At 45.6% G+C, this 22640-nt stretch overlaps 1 protein-coding gene across 1 annotated transcript in view; it reads left to right on the forward strand.

The window, feature by feature from the left end:
- Positions 1-1274: 1274 nt before the first annotated feature.
- The window catches only part of nwd1 (NACHT and WD repeat domain containing 1), a 60315-nt gene continuing 38949 nt past the window's right edge, over positions 1275-22640 (forward strand). Inside the window, exons 1-7 of the mRNA XM_048607803.1 lie at positions 1275-1523; positions 10195-10375; positions 13686-13771; positions 14960-15076; positions 15188-15542; positions 17576-18854; positions 21824-22027. Of these exons, the coding sequence (XP_048463760.1) occupies positions 1275-1523; positions 10195-10375; positions 13686-13771; positions 14960-15076; positions 15188-15542; positions 17576-18854; positions 21824-22027 (2471 nt within the window). The remainder of the gene's footprint in view (positions 1524-10194; positions 10376-13685; positions 13772-14959; positions 15077-15187; positions 15543-17575; positions 18855-21823; positions 22028-22640) is intronic.

Raw genomic sequence — 22640 nt, forward strand, 5'->3', positions numbered from 1 at the left:
TAAGTGTTTGTCGTAGAGTGGCTGTGGCCTTGTGAGCCACCATGATTCCTAGTGGTCTTAGGAATTTTGTTGTCAGTCCTTGACATAGGGCAGTGTGGCCAGTGCGTTACGGCGTACTGTGTCCTCTTGTTATTGTCTGTTTTGCAGGCGTCTGCGGATGAAGTTGTGGGGATATTTGTTTATTGTGAGGATTTTGTGTAGGTGCTCTTCCTCTTTCTTGTATAGTTCTGGAGTGTTGCAGAGTGTCCTGGCCTGTTTAAATAGTGTTCTAATGCAACTTTGTTTGTGGACATTGGGGTGGTTGCTGTGGAAGTTGAGGATTTGATCATTGTGGGTTGCTTTTCTGTTTATTGAGGTTCCGAATTCCCCGTTGGTCATATGTTCAATGTTAACATCTAGAAACGGAAGTTGATTGTTTTTTTCCTCCCTTGTGAATTTAATCCCTGCGGAAACGCTGTTGTTACGAATACCCGTGAACAACTCCATTTTCTTCACGAATGCCTCAGGAACCAGGTCCTACCCCACAGCATAAAATACAAACCTCCACTCAACAACACATAGACATATAAAACAGCTGAACAGAATGGATGCAGAATGCCAAGCGCAATGATTAATGATGTCCATAACTGACTCCACAGGTACAAAAGGGAAATTTTGTGCCAAAAATCATAGTATCTAAACATTACGGACTAGCAGTGGACTACAACCCTAGAACAGGCCATTACCATCAATCAACACAAAACCAAAACTAGGAAGAAACACAAGCTACAGGAGAAACTCACCAAATTGATCCACCACAAAGACAAGGACAATAACAAACCAGACACATCGATAAGAAACCTATCCAGCAGACACACAAACTGAGAAAGCTGTCCTATTATGCAGACTTAACTATAACCACAAAGATGTGAACAGAACAGACTTCATGGCCGCTCTGGAGACTACATTAAAAGACAACAGACTCATGGACGAAACACAACAAGCCATCCAACAAACTATAATCCCCACACCACACAGAAGGAACAAAGGGGACAACCTGAACACATCAGAGACAAAAGCACTAGATAAACTCAAGAAAGACAGGAACATCATAATCCTACCAGCGGTAGGGCGATGACCATGTTATGAACAAACCGGACTATGTAAAGAAAGCACAGGCATTACTTGCAGATACAACCACCTACCAACAGGCGGCGATAGACCCAACACCGCAGCCGGGTAATAGGATCACCCAGACACTGAAGAGACTAAAGGAGGTAGGACAGACAACCAAGATGGACTATATGAGAATGAAACCAGAAGGCACGAACACTCCCCGCTTCTATGGATTTCCTAAAGTCCACAAACCAGACATCCCTCTCAGATCCATTGTTTCCCTACCAGGGACACCTTCACACAAAGTGGCCAAGGACATACAACAGAGACTGAAACACTTGATTGACGGATCATCCCACTCCATCCACTCAACCCAAGAATTCATCAATACAGTCAAGAACATAAAAATCAGCGATGATGAGATTATGGTATCCTTTAACGTCACAGCAATATTCATATCAATCGATATTCCCCTAGCCAAAGAAACAGTGGCTACATTACTAGAGGAAGAAGCAACACAGACCAGCGGCTCCTTCAGCAATGACAACATACTTAAACAGCAAGACCTCTGCCTCACCACACACTTCGTCTTTAATGGTCAAGTATATAAACAGATCAACAGTACACCAATGGGGTCACCCATCTCAGGACTCATTGAGAAGCAGTCATGCAAAGACTAGAACACACCACCCTCCCCCACATTCAACCTAAACTGTGGATCCGGTATGTAGATGACACATTTGTCATTATTAAACACAACAAATTAGAAGAGACCCACCACCTCATCAACAGCGTATTCGCAGGGATTAAATTCACACGGGAAGAAGGAAACAACAATCAACTTCCGTTTCTGGATGTTAACGTTGAGCGTATGACCAAAGGGGAGTTCCAACCCATACAGATCAAATCCTCAACTTGCACACCCCAACATCCTCAAACAAAGCTGCATAATAACAGCATATTCACAGGGATTAAATTCACAAGGGAAGAAGAACACAACAATAAACGTCCGTTTCTGGATGTTAACGCTTAGCGTATGACCAAACATCAGTATATAGAAAAGCAACCCACACTGATCAAATCCTCAACTTCCAGAGCAACTATCCCAATGGCCACAAAACAAAGCTGCATTAGGACACTATTTAAATGGGCCAGGACACACTGCAACACTCCAGAACTACACAAGAAAGAGGAAGAGCACCAAACAATATCCTCGCTATAAACGGATATCCCAGCAACTTCATCGGCAGATGCCTACAAAACAGACAACAACAGGAGGACACAGTCCACCTTAACACACTGGCCACACTGCCCTACATCAAGAACATATCGGAACTGACAACAAGACTCCTAAGATCGCTAGGAATCATGGTGGCCCACAAGCCCACAGCCACTCTACGACAAACACTCACAAGGATTAAAGACCCCATTCCCAAAACATGCAGAACCAACGTGGTTTACAAAATACCATGCGACGACTGCCACAAACATTACATCGGACAGACAGGAAGGAAAATAGGAATACAGGAACATCAGCTAGCAGCAAAACTACACAATGATCTGTCCTTAATATCAGTGCACTTAGACAATGAAGGCCATCAGTTTAACTGGGACAAGGTAACCATAGTAGCCCAAGCCAAACATAAACACACACAGGAATTCCTAAGGGCATCGTTCTCCACCTGTAATGCAATTAACAAACATATAGAATTGGACCCCGTATAGAAGCCCACATATATCAAAACCGGATATGACAGTACTCATCATTGCGGACCGGACAGTACAAATTCCGAGCGGAGTAGAATAACATCGCTTCATCAGAGGCTCCACTGATGATGTTACCTAGCATGGTGACGAAACGTCTGAAGGAGAATAAGCCAGCTTGGTGAGTGAGTCAACAACTTCACCCAGGTATGGATGCTCGGGCGGTTTTCCGAGGGGTGGAGGTTTTGACAGAATTCTTCTCACACTAATTGGTGTGCTCCGAAGGCCACGATTATTTGTAAACACAAAGCACTCGAAATGGCCAGGGGCCTGGTGATTCAGGCCTCCTTCCAATTCCGGGGCAATAAACAATACTGATATCATCAAAGGGCTGAGCATGTTCTAGGTCCTTAAGGCAATTGAATCAAAAGGAAGACAATTACTCCCCAGGGGAGGTGCAGCTTACGGATTCCACCCACAACAGAACTGATAACCGACTGTATTGTGTGGAAAAAGTGGGAATTTGTGTGGTAGTTGAAGCTTAAAAGCTAAGGTGTGGGAATATCATGCTACAAAGGCATTAAGGGACATGAATAGGAAAGGTTTAGGGGGATATGGGCCAAACGCAGGCAAATGGGATTAGTTCAGTTTGGGAAGCATGGTCAGCATGGATGAGTTGGGCTGAAGGGCTTGTTTCCATGCTGTATAACTCTACATTCTCTGGATAAAATCCACATGCACCACAAAATTATTTTGCCTCATCCAAAGTCTCCTAATGCAGAGCAGCCTATACCCCTCAAGGCTGACATTATCAAAACCTGTCAGAGGTGCAAGGTTCCCAATGTAAGCTTCACCCACATTTATGGATACCCTCCCATTTGTAAATAGTGCAGGAATAAAGCACCACAATAAGATCTTCCACCAAGGAAAGCAATGCATTTCCAAGTTCGGCCTGACACTCTACCTTGAACCAAGACTGGAAGCCAGTGATGGAAACCAGACATCATTTTCAGAAAGGGCCAAGATGTCATAGCACTGACAGTCATAGTCGATATGGGGGTGACAATAAAATGCGAGAACGGGCATGGACAGATTAACGGCTGAAATATGAACACTTTGGATCAGGGCTCATGTAATTGACTGGGGGCCCTGAGCACAAATATTTTGGTTTTGCAGTTCCTACTACCACTGTTCCTGAAGTGGAGGGTTTTTGAGATATAAAAATAAATTGGAAAGGCTGTGACTTTTTCACTGAAAGTAGGAGGTTTTGGGGGGTGACCTTATTGAAGTTCATAAAATCATGAGGGGCATAGATAGGGTGAATAGCAGGTATCTTTTCCCTAGGGCGGGGGAGTTCAAAACTAGGGGCATATTCTTAAGGTGAGAGGAGAAAGTTTGAAAAAGGACACGAGGAGCAATGTTTTTACATAGAGAGTCCTTTGTGCGTGGAATGAACTCCCAGAGAAAATGATTGTTGCAGGTACAGTTATAATATTTAAATAACATTTGGATAATTTCATGAATAGGAAAGGTTTGGAGGGATATAAGACAAGCACAGACAGGTGGGACTAGTTTAGTTTGGGAACATGGTCAGTGTGGACTAGTTGGACTGAAGGGTCTATTTCCATGCTGTAGGAGTCTCTGACTCTGTGACTCTAAGATAAATAATGACAAGATCTGTTTCCATGCTGTATGACTCTCTGACTCTAGATAGCGTAAGGTTAATAAGTGAACAACTGATTTCAGAATTCTTCATTTTTACAGGTTAATTAAAATTCTTTTTTCCTATTTCCTTTAGACTGGCTTGTTAACCAGCTGGCTTTGAGTATACAGAGTGAGAGAATTTGCTTACCTGCAGTCCTGGGGTAACTAGTGGGTAGTTCTTGGACTGTGACATTCATAGCATACTTAGCACTTAGACCCAGGACAGCATACAAAGATGCCTCTGTTCACGAGCATACGTTCTCCCACTTGAACACACAGACCAGCGTTGGTAATGGTTTTTAATCCTCGTTTTGTATATTCCATGTAGGGCAAACACAAAAAAAATTCTGCAAGAAGTGGCTTTGAACTGAGAGGGGTGCTAGTCATCTCCCTCATTATTTCTTCCTTCTATGTATCTCTCTCTGTGTTTGAATTTGGCACTTTACAGGTGTGTCATTCCATGGGTCCCATCCAGGGTTTGATTAATAAGACCATAAGAAATAGTAACATATGTAGGTCGAAAGACTCCTCGAGCCTGCTCCGCCATTCAATAGGATCATGGCTGATCTGACATTCTTCATGTCCAATTTCATGTCCTTTCTTTATAACCCTTGATTCTCTGACTGATCAAGAATCTATCTCAACCTTAAATATACACAAGGACTCTGCCCCCGCAGCTCTCTCTGTGGTATGGAGTTCCAAAAGACTCTCAGCCTTCTGAGAGAAGAAATTTCTCCTTAGACAGCACTGAATTTACATCCGTGGTTTTGTTTGTTTTGTCTGAAACTATTCCCTTTTCTCAAAAAAAAATGTTTTGAAGTTAACGGTTAAAAATGTCCATCATATTTAGGGTTTTGTTCCATGACACAACCTAATCTTGCAACTGAAATCTCTCTCCAGATAATTCTCTTGGCTTGAGGGCTCTCACATCCTTCCTGAAGTGTGGTGACCAGAGGTCGGTGTAATTCTCGAACTTCCCTGCTTTTGTACTCAAAGTGCTCTCTACTTCTGAAGCCCTAAATCCCATGCGCTTTGCTAATTATCCTCTCAGTATGCCCTACTACCTTCATATGAATTCTTAGGTGCTCCCTGTGCATTCATACTCTTTAGAACTGTACCTGTTATTCCATATTCCCTCTCCAGGTTGTCAAAATATGTCACCTCACAGTTCTCGAAATTAAATTCCATTTGCCACTTGATTGCCCAACTGTCTCTCCATGTCCTGTTGCAGTTGATCAGTATCATCCTTACTGTCTGTTACACAACTTGTAAGTTTTGAAATTTGACTCTGTATTCTAATAGGCAAGTCATTCAAATATACCAAAAGGAGCAATGACCCATTCACTAGCCTTTAGGAAATGCTGCTTATCCACTGTAAAAGCACGCACAGTCACTCACTCTTTTCTCTCCTTTAATCTAACTTTTTTATCCAAGCCAACAATGACCATCCTATTCCCAACAGCCATGGTTTGGTTAATCAGCCTTTCACGTGGCACTTTGTCAAATAGGCTTTCAGGAACAGGTAAAGAGCATCCCAAAAAATAAACAGGAGGCCATCCGGAGGGAGCAGAGAAAATCAGGAGGTGTACGAGCTTTCTGAGTGTGTGGTACTCTCAATGTGCAGCAGAAGGGCAGAGGATTGAGGACAGAGCCCGCACACCCCAAAGAGTCTGCTTCTGAGCTGTAGCCTGATGTGTAAGAGCCTTGGGACCCTGTAGCAACCTTGTGGTAATGTTACACATCACTCGGTATAAATAGCACACTGTGCGGGCAAAGTTAAAACACCGGTAGAAGATTGTCAGATTGCACGGAAGACAAATATGAGCACATGGACATGAACACACAAAGTAGGCAGAATACTCCTTACAATAGAATTTATGTATTTTTAGATATTAGTACATTAAATGTGTAAGTCAGAGCCTGGGATATCTGAGTTTACCATATCAAGCAGGGTTTAATATTAATCTATAATAAATTGTATTACTTTGAAGTCTAAGCTTGAAGACAGTTCTTGACCCATGCTTTCTCCTCCTTGAACAGTCTGTGAAGAACCCAAACTCATAATATGGCCTTTGTAACCACCACAATTAAAAAAGAACCATTCTACAGCACACTGCCAGGCTCCTTCCTTCATTCTACGCTACTACTGCCAAACACTGGGGGGATGTCAACAGGTCAAACAGGATCCTTCTCTTGAGTTACCAGCTAAGAACATTGATCTTTGTTGTTTGTTCCAGGTACCTAGATGCAGAAATAAACACAGCAACAATACACTTCCTGCTGGTATAGAAAGCCTGAAAGATGGCTTATAATTTACTTTTATTGAAATGCTAATTCTTCCTGACAACAGACGAGAGCTTAAATCAGAACAAGGCAACACCAAAGGGGCAGAACAAAAGATGACTAAAGTTTTGACCCTGGCCAAGGGGGAGGAGAAAATGTCATAGCTTCACTGTGGAGTGATCAGCGATCACAGGCAATAATCTGCTTTAATGTGACTGACTTTACTGCCCCCTTTAAAGGGTTTGACAAGAATCCATGCAGGTAGTTGACCCTTTGATGCGGAGGGCACGTTGGTGAGTAAAATCCACATTCCTTTAGATATTTTTGTTCCTGAACATTGGGTATAATTGTCCAAGTCAACTACGTACAATTCCGGATACCCTGCTATAGGATGCAAGTTGTTAAACTGGAAAAGGTGCAGAAAAAATTTACCAGGATGTTGCCAGAACTGGAGGGTTTGAGTTATAAGGAGAAGCTGGATAGGCTGGGACTCTTTATCCTGGAGCATCAGCGGCTGAAGGGTGACCTTATAGAAGTGTATAAAATTATGAGGAGCATAGATAGGGTCAATAGCCAAGGTCTTTTCCCTTTGGTAAGGGAGTCCAAAACTAGAGGGCATAGGTTTAAGGTGAAAGGAGAAAGATTTAAAAGGGACCTGAAGAGGAGCTTTTCACACAGAGGGTGGTGTGTGTATGGAATGAGCTGCCAGAGGAAGTGGTAGAGGCGGGTACAATTACAACATTTAGAAGACATTTGGATAAGTGCACGGATAGGAAATGTTTGGAGGGATATAGGTCAAACACAGGCAAAGGAGTCTAGTTAAGTTTGGAAAACCTGGACAGCAAGGAGGACTTGGGCCGAAGGGTATGTTTCTATACTGTCTGACTCTATGGTGTTTGTCACATGTAGCTGATCCCTGGAGTGACAGAGCCCACTAAGCACCCTTGCCAATGTTTAATTCTTTGCATGGAGATCTGTAAATCTGCAAATCTCAGGCAAGTGTACAGTTTTACCATTGATGCCAATACTGTCTTAAAATACAGATTGTGTACAGATTGTATTGTAAGCTGATTGCTGTATTAGCTTAGGAACATCAAAATCTCTGACACCCTGGATTTGCTGACCTACATTGGATCCCAGTATGTCACCCTCTCAGTTTTAAAATTCATATCCTTCTGTTAAATCCTTTCCTTGGCCTCAGTCCTCCCTATCATTGCCTCCCTTTCCAGCCCTCTCTGCTCCTTTGCTTCAAACCTCTTGCCGATCCTTGGTTTTAATCACTCCATTGACATGTGTGCCCTCAGCTACGCACACCTTGAACTCTGGAAATCTCTCCCAGACTCTCTCGGTCTCTCTCCCTCCCTCAAATACTGCTAACCCCAATCCTGACCCACTTTGACCAAGCTTTCAGTGACCCGTCCCAAGGCTTGGTGTGAGCTTCCGCTTGATAGTGCTCCTGGTAAGAGTCTTGCGGCATTTTTCTATGTTCAAGGCGCTGCATAAATGCAGGTTGTTGTTGACACTGTTTCACAGTGTCTCAGCCCTTTGTAGTGTTTCAGCTTGAGTGCAATATTTGTTTGTCATTTATATCAATGATTTGGATGAGAGTATAGGAGGCATGGTTAGTAAACTTGGGGATGACCCCAAGATTGATGGTATAGTGGACAGTGAAGAAGGTCATCTAAGATTACAAAGACATCTTGATCAGCTTGGGTCAATGGGCTGAAGAGTGGCAGATAGAGTTTAATTTGGATAAATACGATTTATTGCTTTTTGGTAAAACAAACAAAGACAAGACTTACACAATTAAAACTAGGGCCTTGGGCAGTGTTGTAGAACCGAGAAACTTAGGGATTCAGGTACATAATTCTTTGAAGTCTGCATCACATGTAGATAGTGTGGTTAAGAAGGCGTTTAGTACACTCATATTCATAGCTCAGACGAGAGTATAGGGGTTGGGACGTCATGTTGAGGTTGTAGAGGACATTGGTGAGGCCTCTTCTGGAATACTGTGTCCAGTTCTGGTCGCCCTGTTACAGGAAGGATATTATTAAGCTGGAGAGGGTTCAGAAAAGATTAACATGATGTTGCCAGGAAGAGAGGGTTTGAGTTATAAAGAAAAGCTGGTTAGGCTGGGACTTTTTTCACAGGAGCATAGGAGGCTGAGGGATGACCTTATAGAGGTTTATAAAATCATGAGGGGCATAGATAAAGTGAATGGCAGGTGCCCTTTCCCTAGTGTGGGGGAATTCAAGACTAGAGAACTTATTTTTCTGGTGAGCAGAGAAATATTTAAAAAGACATGGGGGCAACTTTTTTTACACCGAAAGTTGGTTGTGTGTGGAATGAATTTCCAGAGGAAGTGGTGGATGTGCATATGGTTACAACGTTTAAAAGATATTTGCATATATACACGAATAAGAAATATTTGGAGAAATTTGAGCCAAGCGCAGGCAGTTGGGACTAGTTTAGTTTGGGATTATGGTCGGCATGGACTGGTTGGACTGAAGGGTCTGTTACTGTGTTGTATGACTCTGTAACTCTAGAAGAGTATAGGAGTAAGTTCAGTGCAGGTTTTTACCTTCTTTTAGGGGCAAATTACTGCAGATGCTGGAATTTATACTGAAAACAAAAAATGTTGGCAATCACAGCAGACTTTTCAGAGTCATCCAGACTGAAAACATTAGCTTGCTGTCTCTCCATAGATGCTGCCTGATCCTGATTTCCAACATTTTATGTTTGCAGCTTTAGCTTCTTTTGTTGCCAAAGACAGAGAGAGAGTTTGGCTGGAGGTAAATTCTTTCAATGTGATGGAATGTGGTCACAGCGAGTGTCAGTATTGAGAGCATTCAATTAGCAGCTTAATCCAGTAATTAGTTGCTAATATTAACTGAAAGAATCCCAATGTTTGCAAAGATCACTTCCCCAAGAATTGGCTCAGAAATGAAGCCAAGTCGTCGTCAAGTTGCTAACTTTCCTGACTGAAGATAAACAGAGACATGAGATCTCAGCTCCTAGGGTGGGTAGACAGTACTTTTAGGACATGAATGCAGTACAGAGCGTAGTTAAGGGAGACTTAGCAAGAGCGAAGAGCAAAGAGGGTGAGTGAGGGTTAGGGAGGTGAAGACAGGGAACAGTTAAATTGGCTGCAAGAGGCACACTGGGAGGACGTGGTGCTTAAATTCGACATACAATCAGAGATGGAAACAAGAATCAAAGTGCAAAGACATTCTTTTTGGAGAGAGTGTGAGAGAGAGAGAGACACAGACAAGATGGGAATGACAGGCAGGAGAAAAGAGCAGAGACACATTTTCAAAAAGCTGGGAGGGAGGATGGGGAAAGTTGTTTGTTGATAAGTAAAGGGAATGAAGCAGTTAATTGTCCATCCTCTTTTCATTGTTCAAACAGGTTGAGATACCGATTGTACAGCTAGTGACAGATTGGCAGCACCACCCAGTGTGTGCCCACAGGATGAAAGCTGGGATCTTTGGAACTGACCATCGACATGCCTTACTCCGAGGGGAGCCCACCGAGCTGCCCGTGGACCAGTCTAAGTTGGTCCGGGTGTTCATCAGTTCCACATTCACAGGTTCAGTACTAAACACCAGCACCTCCTGCCTGCTGTGTTTTAAGTGATGTTGAGGATAGGGGGCAGTACTGAGGCCAGGAGATGGGGAATTACCAAGGGTAACTGGGCTAGCTCAGCTCGGCTAGGGGCACGGTCAGGAATGAGCAACATTCCTGGGAATTGTGTGGATCAAATATTTTCCGTTCAACCTATTCGGGGATATTAGTACTCAGATCTCCTGTTCCAGAGGCAAGGACACCGTCGCTGTGCCATAAGGGCCCTAACTGTGCGGATCACAGCTATATACAACATTAGGCTCATCTGTCCTATCCCCATGGAGAGAGTGGCCTTCTGTTCCTCACTATGTAGGCAGCAGAGAACAAGCTGGCAGAGAGAAACAGAGAGAGGAACTGTCAGGGAGATCCAGCCTGGAAACACCTGAAAGATCTATCCTGCCCAAACAATGTTCATTTCATTACTAGTTGTTTTGTCCAGTGAAATCTGTAAAATTGATGGGCTGATCTCCCAGCCCATCATTCCATTAAGTGTTGATGTGGAGGCAGGAGAGATATTTGGTGACAATAGGGGTGTTCCTATCAACTACCAACTCTGAAGTATTCAGGGATCTGGTATACAGAGTCATAGAGTCATACAGCACGGAAACAGACCCTTCGGTCCAACCAGTCCATGCCAACCAGACATCCCAATTTGATCTAGGATAACAAGATGTAGAGCTGGATGAACACAGCAGGCCAAGCAGCATCATAGGAGCAGGAAGGCTGACGTTTCAGGCCTAGACCCTTCTTCAGAAATGGGGGAGGGGAAGGGGATTCTGAAATAAATAGGGAGAAAGGGGGAGGCGGATAGAAGATGGATAAAGGAGAAGATAGGTGGAGAGGAGACAGACAGGTCAAGGAGGCGGGGATGGAGCCAGTAAAGGTGAGTGTAGGTGGGGAGGTAGGGAGGAGATAGGTCAGTCCAGGGAGGACGGACAGGTCAAGTGGGCGGGATGAGGTTAGTAGGTAGGAAATGGGGGTGTGGCTTGAGGTGGGAGGAGGGGATAGGTGGGAAGAAGAACAGGTTAGGGAGGCGGGGACGAGCTGGGCTGGTTTTGGAATGCGGTAGGGGGAGGGGAGATTTTGAAGCTTGTGAAATCCACATTGATACCATTGGGCTGCAGGGTTCCCAAGTGGAATATGAGTTGCTGTTCCTGCAACCTTCGGGTGACATCGTTGTGGCACTGCAGGAGGCCCAGGATGGACATGTCATCTGAGGAATGGGAGGGGGAGTTGAAATGGTTTGCGACTGGGAGGTGCAGTTGTTTATTGCGAACCGAGCATAGGTGTTCTGCAAAGCGGTCCCCGAGCCTCCGCTTGGTTTCCCCGATGTACAGGAGGCCACAGCGGGTACAGCGGATGCAGTATACTACATTGGCAGATGTGCAGGTGAACATCTGCTTGATGTGGAAAATCTTCTTGGGGCCTGGGATGGAGGTGAGGGAGGAGGTGTGGGGGCAGGTGTAGCACTTCCTGCAGTTGCAGGGAAAAGTGCCGGGTGTGGTGGGGCTGGAGGGGAGTGTGGAGCGGACAAGGGAGTCACGGAGAGAGTGGTCCCTCCGGAACGCAGATAAGGGAGGGGAGGGAAAAATGTCTTTGGTGGTGGGGTCGGATTGCAGATGGCAGAAGTGTCGGAGGATCTAGTTCCATTTGCCAGCATTTGGCCCATATCCCTCTGAACCCTTCCTATTTATACACCCATCTGGATGCCTTTTAAATGGTGTAATTGTACCAGCCTCCACCACTTCCTCTGGCAGCTCATTCCATACACACACCACCCTCTGCATAAAAAAGTTACCCCTCAGGTCCCTTTTCAATCTTTCCCCTCTCCCCTTAAACCTATGCCCTCTAGTTTTGGAATCCCCTTTACTGGGAAAAAGACCTTGACTGTTCACCCTCTCCATGCCCCTCATGATTTTATAAACCTCTATAAGGTCACCCCTCAACCTCCGACGCTCCAGGGAAAATAGCCCCAGCCTATTCAGCCTCTCCCTGTAGCTCAAACCCTCCAACCCCAGCAACATCCTTGTAAACCTTTTCCACACCCTTTCAAGTTTAACAACATACTTCCTATAGCAGAGGGACCAGAATTGCAGTATTACAAAAGTGGCTTAACCAATGTCCTGTATAATCGCAACGTGACATCCCAACTCCTATACTCAATGAATCACACTGTTATCATGTAAGTGCAGCAAGTAATTACAAAAGCAAATCATAGAATCCCTACCCTATCCCTGTAACCCTGCATTTCCCTTGGCTAACCCACCTAGCCTGCACAATTTAGAATGGCCAATCCAGTTAACCTGCACATCTCTGGACTGTGGGAGGAAACTGGAGCACCCGGAGGGGCACCACACAGATGTGGGGACAACATGCAAACTCCACACAGACAGTCACCCGAGGGTGTAATCGAACGCAGGTCCCTGGAGCTGTGAGGTAGCAGTGCTAACCACTGAGCCACCGTGCCGCCCTGAAAATGGAATGCTGGACTCAAATACAAAGGGGATTGGAGTAGAAGAGCAGACAAACTTACTGTCATTTGTGAGACCACGACTGGAATAGTACGTACTGTTTTGGTCACCTCATGTCAAAAATAAGAGCTTTAGGAACAGCATGTCCGAGGTTCACTGGACTGATCCCTGGGATGAGGGGGTTATCTAATGAGGAAAGGTAGGATCTGAGTTTAGAAGAACGAGAGGCCTTTAGCTGAAACATTCAGCGGGGACGTGACAGGGTGGGTGCTGAGAGGATATTTCCCCTCATGGGAGAGGCAACAACTGAGAGACACAGTTTCAGCATAAAAGGTTTTCCATTCCAGATGGAGATGGGGCATTTATCTTCTCAGAGTGAGTTTTTGGGAACACAGAGAGAAAAGGAGTTGGTGAGACTCACAATTATTCGTAAGGCACTGGAAGGTAGACTATCGCAGAAGTTCCAGGACATCAGGTGTCAAATGTAAAGTTGTGGCCACAGTCAGGTTACCCAGGCTGACTGGAGGAAGATGTCACATGCCAATTGGCTGCATGTTTCCGACATTACTGACCACACCTCAAACAAATCCATACATTTTAATGCAATTTGGAATGCCCCAAGTCAAGATGGAAAGACTCTCCTACGTGGAAGTTCTTTCCAGCTGTCACTTTCTGACCAGCTCTGTCAAGATCTGTATCTCCCAGGCCCAACATTCTCAAATTAGGCTGTAGTTTTATGGCCCAGCCCCAGAGCAGGCTGCTCATACACAATAGACAGTCACTAGCTCTTGCTGTGTTTTCCAGATATGAGCATGGAGCGTGATGCTCTCCTGGACAAGGCCTACCCAGAGGTACAGGAATTCTGTCAGAAATTGGGCCTAGTCTTTGAGGTGAGTCAGACCATTGTTCAGCTGGGGGAAAATATCTCAAGGGATCTATTCTCTTCCTCAGTTAAGCCTATAGTGCTAACTTAACTATTCACCGGGTAAAGGGGGATTGTGATGGGAGAGAGTGTTTGTGTGTTTGAGAGAGAGAGAGGAAGGATGAAGGACAGAGAGGGGAGAGGGCAGGAAAGGGGTGTGTAATGGGAAAAGGAAATGGAGGTGGAGAGGGTGGGTGAGGGAGATTCAGCATGAGGGAAATGAAGCAGACTGAGGCAGAGGGAGTGTGAGGGAAATGGAGTATGAGGGAGCTTCAGTTTGAGGCGGAGGGAAATGGAGTATGAGGGAGTTTCAGTCAGAGGCAGAGGGAATGTGAGGGAAATGGAGTATGAGGGAGTTTCAGTCTGAGGCAGAGGGAGTGTGAGGGAAATGGAGTAAGAGGGAGTTTCAGTCTGAGGCAGAGGTAGTGTGAGGGAAATGGAGTGTGTGGCAAATGGAGTGTGAGGAAGATTGAGCTTGAGAGAGGTAGCATGAGGGAGATGGAGTGTGATTGAGAAGGAGTGGTGAGGGATAGGAAGTTTGAGGGAGAAGGAGAGGACTGTGAAGGAGAGGGAGCGCATTGGAGATTGAGCATGAGGGAGGGTGTGTAAGGGAGGGAGAGTGTGACAGAGAGAGTTTGCAGTGTGGACAGATTGTGACATGGAGTGGGTATGGGGGTCGTGCTGGACACAGTGACTTCAGAGTTGGACACGGGAGTTTGAATGTGGCAGGGGAGCAATGATGGAGTGGAGACACACTCTGGGGAGGGTGGGGCTCGCATCACGTGATGGGGAATCACCTGGTCACCCAAGCCCACAAGCTGTGCTGGAAAGGCACTACCTTTCTGCAATGGAGCAGTTCTCATTGACCCTCCACTGCCAGGGCTTTGAGAATCACTTGCTAAAGTTGGTGAACTGAAAAATCCATTTCAGACAACCTGCCCCTGAAGGACATTGATTGATGCAATAGGTACCGCGTTAGTTCAGCTTTTGATTTCTCCTGAGCCTTTTGGAAATTTCGAAATTGTTGCAAAGTCAATCTAAAGACAAACGATTTTAACCACCCACCCACCATTCTTAGGATTAACATACACACAGAGAACTGCCCCTTGTTAATGCAGGAACACAGGGTAACTATGTTCACCCCAAATCTTGCCAGGTAGTTGACATGCGCTGGGGAGTACCAAATACACTGACTACTGACCACATGAGCACAGAACTGTGCCTGAGAGAGATCGAATCTTGTAAAAGGATGTCACTGGGGCCCACTTTTATTGTAAGTCATTTTCTCGACTTTTCATTGTTCTCCTCGGTTTTTGTAAACGATGGTTTGATTTTGACGGGCTGTGATCCATCACTGATCCCAGTGCTTATCGAAATCTGGCAGGCTCTGGTGGGCAATCGCTACGGATTTCGCCCCATCCCCCGAGTCATTGAGGGCGAAGAGTTTGAGGAGCTACTCCTGAAATACTCTTCCGATTCCCAGTCCTTGAAGCTGCTTCGGGACTGGTTCTGGAAAGACGAGAATGCGGTTCCACCTGTGTACATCCTCCAACCTATCACCACACATCTCCTGGACTACGGCGAGACGAGAGCTGAGAGGCAGGAGGAGCACGAGAAGGCCCTGCGATCCTGGTCTGAGCTCCAGCAGCGCATTGCCAATCTCCTGCGCCTAGCGGCCACCCAGGCAGAGAAAGAGGGACGAATACCAAAAGGAGCAAGGCACAAGTATTTCAAATCAGGTAGGCAGCACACACCTCGGGCCTCACTCCTCCTGACACATCAGATTGTGCCCATCCTGGACAGCGTAACTCCCCTCCCCTTAGAAAGCAAAAGAATGTTACCCAAGGTTCCCAAAGGACTGGCAAGACTAGCATTTGTTGCCCGTCCCTAATTGCCCTGGAAGTGAGTGGTTTGCTGGGCCCTTTCACCTTAAGAGTTAACTGCATTCTTGCGTGTCTGGAGTCACGTAGGCTCAATCTCTTCCCTCTCCCCCAGCCCCGCCCGGCTTTATTATCAAAATCTAGTCACTTCACAATCATCATAAATGAGACTAGTATTTCCCAGATTATTCATTGAATTTAAATTCCCATAATTTATGGAGGGTTTTGAACTCATGCTCTCCTGAACATTAGTCCCAGCCTCTAGATTACTAAATCATCAACATGACTGTAATGAGAGGTTAAACACAGTCAGAACCTGAAAACCAAGAGGCAGGATCTGTTATTCCATTGGGCCTGTAATAATATATCTTAGAGTTACAGAGAGTCATACAGTATGAAAACAAACCCTTCAGTCCAACTAGTCCATGCCAACCATGTTCCCAAACTAAACTAGTCCCACCCGCCTGCTCTTGGCCCATATCCCTCCAAACCTTTCCTATTCATGAGCTTATCCAAATGTCTTTTAAATATTATAACTGTACCTGCAACCATCATTTTCTCTGGGAGTTCATTCATGCACAAAGGACTCTCTGTGTAAAAACGTTGTCCCTCATATCCTTTTTAAAACTTTGTAACTGTACCCACATCCACCACTTCCTCTGACAGCTCACTCCACACATGATCCACTCTCTGTGTAAAAAAGTTGCTCCTCATGTCCTTTTTAAATCTTTCTCCTCTCACCTTAAAAATATGCTCCCTAGTTTTGAGCTCCCCCACCCTAAGGAAGTGACCCTTGTCATTCATCCTATCTATGCCCCTCATGATTTTATAAACTTCAATAAGGTCACCCTAAACCTCCTACTTTCTATTGAAAAAAGTCCCAGCCCTTCCAATCTATTTTTATTTTTCAAGCCTTCCATTCCTGGTAACATCCTGGTAAATCCTTTTTGAACCCTCTCCAGGTTAATAATATCCTTCCTATAACAGGGCGACCAGAACTGGACACGATATTCCAGAACAGACCTCACCAACGTCCTGTACAATGTCAACATAACGACCCAACTCGTATGCTGAGCAATGAAGGCAAGCATGCTAAATACCTTCTTAACCACCCTGTCACCATGTGAGGCAAACTTCAAAGAATTATGTACCTGAACCCCTAGATCCTTCTGTTCTGCAACATTACCCAAGGCCCTACCATTAACTGTATAAGTCCTGTCATTCTTTGTTTTACCAAAATGCAATACTTCACATTTATCCAAATTAAACTCCATCTCCCATTCCTCAGTCCATTGAGCCAATTGATCAAGATCTCTTTGTAATCTTAGGTAACCTTCGTCAATGTTCTCTATGCCACCAATTTTGCTGTATCTGCAAACTTACTAACCATGGCTCCTATATTCTCAACCTGATTCTTGGTTCAGGGATCCTTTTTCTGTCTGTCTCTCTGCACAAAACTTCTCCCTGACAAAGCTAAATCTTTTCTCCAGGAAGGGTCTACATGAGCTATTTTGCTCAGGGGACCTTCTCACTGTTGCATCCCATTACAAGAAGGCCCACTACTATATCATTTTACAACCATCTCCCCGGTTAACCCTCACTACCTGTATCAGTGATCCTGCTGATCCCAGACTCAACCACATTGTACAGAGTAGATAATGTTCAACCACAGCTTAACCATCGTCCAACTGAACAGGGAATACCTACATCATTCCAATGACTTCCACCCTTCATTCCTGTAGCTGCCAATTCAATTCTACTCCCACCGACTTTGTGCGGGGTAATCTAGATGAACTCAGGTCTCCATCTCACTGTTACTAGTTGAATGATTGCTACTGACTATTGTTCAAGTCTAATAATGGTCCCTCCCCCACCCCTCCACTGTGCTGCAGTTACTGAGTTTGAGATCGACCGGGGCTTAGGCGAAACAAGAGAAGGGGACTTGTGCTCTTCGGTGTTTGTCCGCGACATCGCCAATCTCCCGGATCAGTTTGACCAAAAGCAGCTGCCCAAATTCATTGATGTTAAAGATGACGGGAGCGTCGACATGGAGGCCCAGGAGCTACTCACCAGCCTAAAGGCCCAAATTGTCAGCAAGTCTGCCAGGAGCCTACGGGTGCACTGGGTGCCGTGGTCAGGCGGAGTGCTGGACGTGCAGAGCCAAGCTCACGACGAGTATCTCGACGACCTGTGCCAGAACTTTGTGGAGGACATGAAGCAGCAGATCCAGGCAAAGTTGGTGGCACAACGTGGAGCCCAGGAGGAACCAGCCTGGCTCTTCGAGGAACTGCGCCACCACGGGCATCTGTGTAGGGCCAAGCGCAGCGTCTTCTGCGGGCGCTCGCGGCTCCTCAGCGACATTGGCCAATGTCTTGAGCTGCACGACAGGAGCGCCCACTGGCCGATGGTTGTCCACGGGGCATCGGGGACAGGAAAGACAGCGGTGATGTCGAAGCTGGCCGAGGAGGTGAGGAAAACGTTCAGGAAAGGCTGCGTGGTGGTCACCAGGCTGCTGGGTACATCGGCCCTGAGCTCAGACATACACTCAGTGCTGAAGAGTGTCTGCTTCCAAGTGTGCCTGGCCTTCAGGCTCAAACTGCCTGCAGCCCACGTCACCAACTCTTATGCTGAGCTGGTCCGATTCTTCCACAGTCTCCTGAGCACGGTGTCCAAGAGAAACCAAGAGGCCCTAGTCCTTCTCTTCGACTCTCTGGACCAGTTATCTTCCAATGACGGAGCTCACAGGCTCCATTGGCTGCCGAAGGTATGCCCCGCAAAGGTCCACATCATCGTCTCCACTTTGCCCAAGGAGCACAACATCTTGGCTGTGCTGCAGGAGGTGATCCCAAGGCCTGAGTGCCACTTCAAAGTGCAGGCTTTGTCCAGCCAGCACGGCCGAGAGCTCATCGACCTGCTGCTGAGCACGGTGAACAGGAGGCTCACCACCGAGCAGCGAGACCTCATCCTGGAGCGTTTCCGCAACTGTGGCCAGCCCCTCATGCTCAAGCTGACCTTCGACGAGGCCAAGAGGTGGAGCTCGTATGTGCCGGCCTCGGAGCTGGACGTAGCTGTGGGCACGCGGGACGCCGTGCGCCTCTTATACTCACGCCTCGAGAAGAGGCACGGCCGGGTATTTGTCTCGCACGCCCTGGGATACATCACATGCTCGAGGTTGGTTTTGCTGAGAGATACTGCTCCTTAGAGCTCTACAGTTTAAAAAAAGGAGCCGTTGGTTCAACTCATCCATACTGACCAGATGTCCTAAATTAATCCAGTTCCATTTGCCAGCCTTTGGCCCATAACTTTCTAAACCTTCCTATTCATATACCCATCCAGATGCCTTTTAAATATTGTAATTGGACCAGCCTCTACCACTTCCTCTGGCAGCTCATTCCATGCACACACTACCCTCTGTGTGAAAAAGTTTTCCCTCAGATTCCTTTTAAATCTTTCCCCTCTCACCGTAAACCTATGGCCTCTAGTTTTGGACTCCCCCACCCCAGGGAAAAGACCTGGCTATTTACCCTATCCATGCCCTTCATGATTTTATAAACCTCTACAAACTTACCCCACAGCCTCCGATGCTCCAGGGAAAATAGCCCCAGCTTATTCAGCTTCTCCGTGTAGCACAAACCCTCCAACCCCGGCATCAGGTTTTTCTGCACCCTTTCTAATTTAACAACATCCTTCCAAAGCAGGGAGACCAGAATTGAATGCAGTGTTCCAAAAGTGACCTAACCAATATCCTGTACAACTGCAACATGACCTCCCAATTCCTATACTCAATGCACTGACCAATAAAGGCAACATACCAAACACCTTCTTCACTATTCTGTTTACCTGCAACTTCACTTTCAAGGAACTATGAACCTGCACCCCATGGTCTCTTTGTTCAGCAACACTCCCCATGACCGTATCATTAAGTGTATAAGTCCTGCCCTGCTTTGCCTTTACAAAATGCAACACCTCGTGCATAACCTTTACTTCTAGACTTGACTGTCCCCAGTACATAGGACAAAAGCTGCCTTGGTTAGCATGGTTTATATTGTGGTGCTCCATCAGAGCTATCTGAGATGTTTTGGTCAGGTTCACTGTCACCAATCTCTTATTGGTATGAGTCTAGCCTACGAACACCAAGTGGCGAAGGATGTGCACATGACGATAGGCTCAATGTTGCTAAACAGTAAATGTTTTTTACATATAATGACCAGAAATCGTCGGAGAAACTCAGCAGGTCTGGCAGCATCTGTGGACAAAGAAAGCAGAGTTTATGTTTCAAATTCGATATGACTCTTCTTCATGACATACTCATATTGGGCTAAACATGAACTCTGTATATTGCATACAGCGTTTTTGGTTTACGAATAGGGGCATATAGTACAACAGGAAGGAGATGACATTGAAGTATATAATACACTTGTTCGATTTCAGCTCGAGCATTGTATACAATTGTGGGCACTGCAATTATATGGAAGGTGTGAATGTATTGGAGAGTGTGCAGAAGTGATTTACAAGAATAGTTCCAGGAATGAGAGACTCCAGTATTGAGGATGGATTGAAGTACTTGGCACTGTTCTCCTTGGAGAGAAGATGGTTGAGAGGATATCTGATATAGGTTTTCAAAATCATGAGTGAACTGGATTAGGGAGAAGCTGTTCCCACTTGTAGAAGGAACGAAAGCGAGAGAGCACAGATTTGTGGTGATTGCAAAAGAAGCAGGGATGATGTGAGAAAACCTTTTTTTCACACAGCGAGTAGTTAGTGTCCTGCCTGGAGACATGGGGGAGGCACGTTCAATTGAGGCATTCAAGAGAGGCCTTTGGATGATTATTTGGATAGAAATAGCATGAGAGGAATATGGGAAAAAGGCAGCTGATTGACACGAGGTAATGATGCTCATTTGAAGGGCTGGCACAGGCACGACGGGCCAAATGGCCTTGTTCTGTGCTGTAACACTTCTGTGATTCTGTGACTTAAGAGTAAGTAGGCATTACTGTCTGCCAAACAGATCTCAGCACTTGCAACTAGTGCTCAATCACAGGATTACTCAAACACACACCCTTTGGGTAGCTCCTCCTGGGGCCAGTACCTTACAATCTTATGGGTGGATCATCCCTTCATTTAACTCTTTCATGCACTAACAGCTTTATGCAACATATCCTTGGGCTGGCCTCCCCCATTCTATCTCCTATAAGCTTGAGTCAACTTAACCTCCACTGTCTGTGTCTTAACTTGCAGAAAATCCCGAGTCCCTATTGTGCCCTCTCCCTCCATGCTCACTGACCTACATTGACCAAGAATTGCCTTGAATTTAAAACACGCATCTTGTTTGTAAATCCCCGCATGGACTATCTCAGTAACATCCTTTAATCCTATAAGTCTCCAAGTTTTCTGTACCCAAATTGAGTTTCTCCACCTGTTTACAGTTGTCTGGGCCCTCAGCTCTAGAATTCCCTCTTTATACCTCTTCCCCTCTCCTCCACACTCTGACCTCTCTGGACAGAAAGTGGAGTTTTAGAGCAGGGAGCGAAAACAATGTCGTCAGCCTTCCCGAAGTGTAATTGCCAGAGAGTCTTTGCTCATGACTGGATGTTGACAAAGCAGCCTGATAATATAACAGCGGCGGAGAAATGGACAGGTAAATTTGGAGGCTGTCAGTGTACATGTGGAAATAAATGCGTTTCACTGAGAAAGAGGAAGGGACCATGGATTGATCCTCAGGGGACACCGGAGCTAACAGTGTGTGAGCAGAAAGAAATAGGTGCGGTCAATCTGCATCCAAACCAAGACACGTCCTTTTGTGGTTTGCATTTATTGACTACTTAGTCTTATAGCTCACTCTACCCCCATTGTTGGTACTCCCTATAGACATGTGTTCAGGCAATTAATAGTTACCACTTTTACTTCTTAAGTTCAAATAAAGTTATAAACAAATGTAACAAATGAGAAAACAGTCATTAACTTTGGTCATGCGATCTAATACTTCTGCCTGAGGCTCAATGTTTTGTAATACTCTTGTGAATTGCCTTGGGATGTCATATGTGAAAGGCACTGCAGAAATCTGAGTTGTTGTTGCAATGTATGATGCGGTTACAGCACAGCTCATTGTTCCATTACAATCTGGCACCTTGACGTTACAGGAATGGACTGTCAGAGAGTGAGCTAAAGGAGGTCCTCTCGTTGGATGATGAAGTGCTCGGTGACATCTACCAGTACTGGTCCCCTCCGAACAAAGACATCGTCTGCCTCCCTCCCTTACTGTGGACCCGGCTTCGCTACGACATTGGGGAGTACTTGGTGGAGAGGCAGGCAGATGGGTTCCCAGTGTTCGGCCTTTATCACCGGTAACTGTTTGAGTTCTCCTCTGAATCTCCATCTGCAGCACTACCTTTCCTGTGTTGAATGCCTTTCCTGTGTTGAATGCCAGCAGAGGCTCAGTTTGTAGAGTCTGTCTCTGAGCCAGACGCTTCAAGCCCCTCTCAAGCACAATGTTTAGGCTCAGTACAGAAGGACTTCCACAGTGTTAGATGAGATGGGACAAACCTCTGTCTGTTGGCTCAGTTTAATGGGAAAGATCCTAATGGTACTGTCTGGAAGAAGGGAAAAGGAGCAGTCCCTACTGTCCCATCTGTTATTTACCTTTAACATCACACAAACAGATTTTCTGGGCCATCATCGCACCGTTGTTTGTTGGAGCTGCCTGTGCGCTAATTGGTTGCCATGCCACAACAGTCATCCCACATCAAAAGTGGTTTAAGTGCTTTGAGACATCCAGTGATTGTGAAAGGTGCTACATAAATGCAAATCTTTCTTCATTTCTTTTCACTCTACCATCCCTATTTTTGTTTTCACATTTGCACCCATTAGGATTTCAACCCTCTCATACAATGGACATTTTCCAACTGGCCTCCAACTTCGCAACTTTTCCTCCTCTGTTACCTTCTCAAATTTTGCTTC

The sequence above is a fragment of the Rhincodon typus genome, chromosome 18, assembly GCF_021869965.1.
Source record: "Rhincodon typus isolate 14 chromosome 18, sRhiTyp1.1, whole genome shotgun sequence".
NCBI classification, from domain to species: Eukaryota; Metazoa; Chordata; class Chondrichthyes; order Orectolobiformes; family Rhincodontidae; genus Rhincodon; species Rhincodon typus.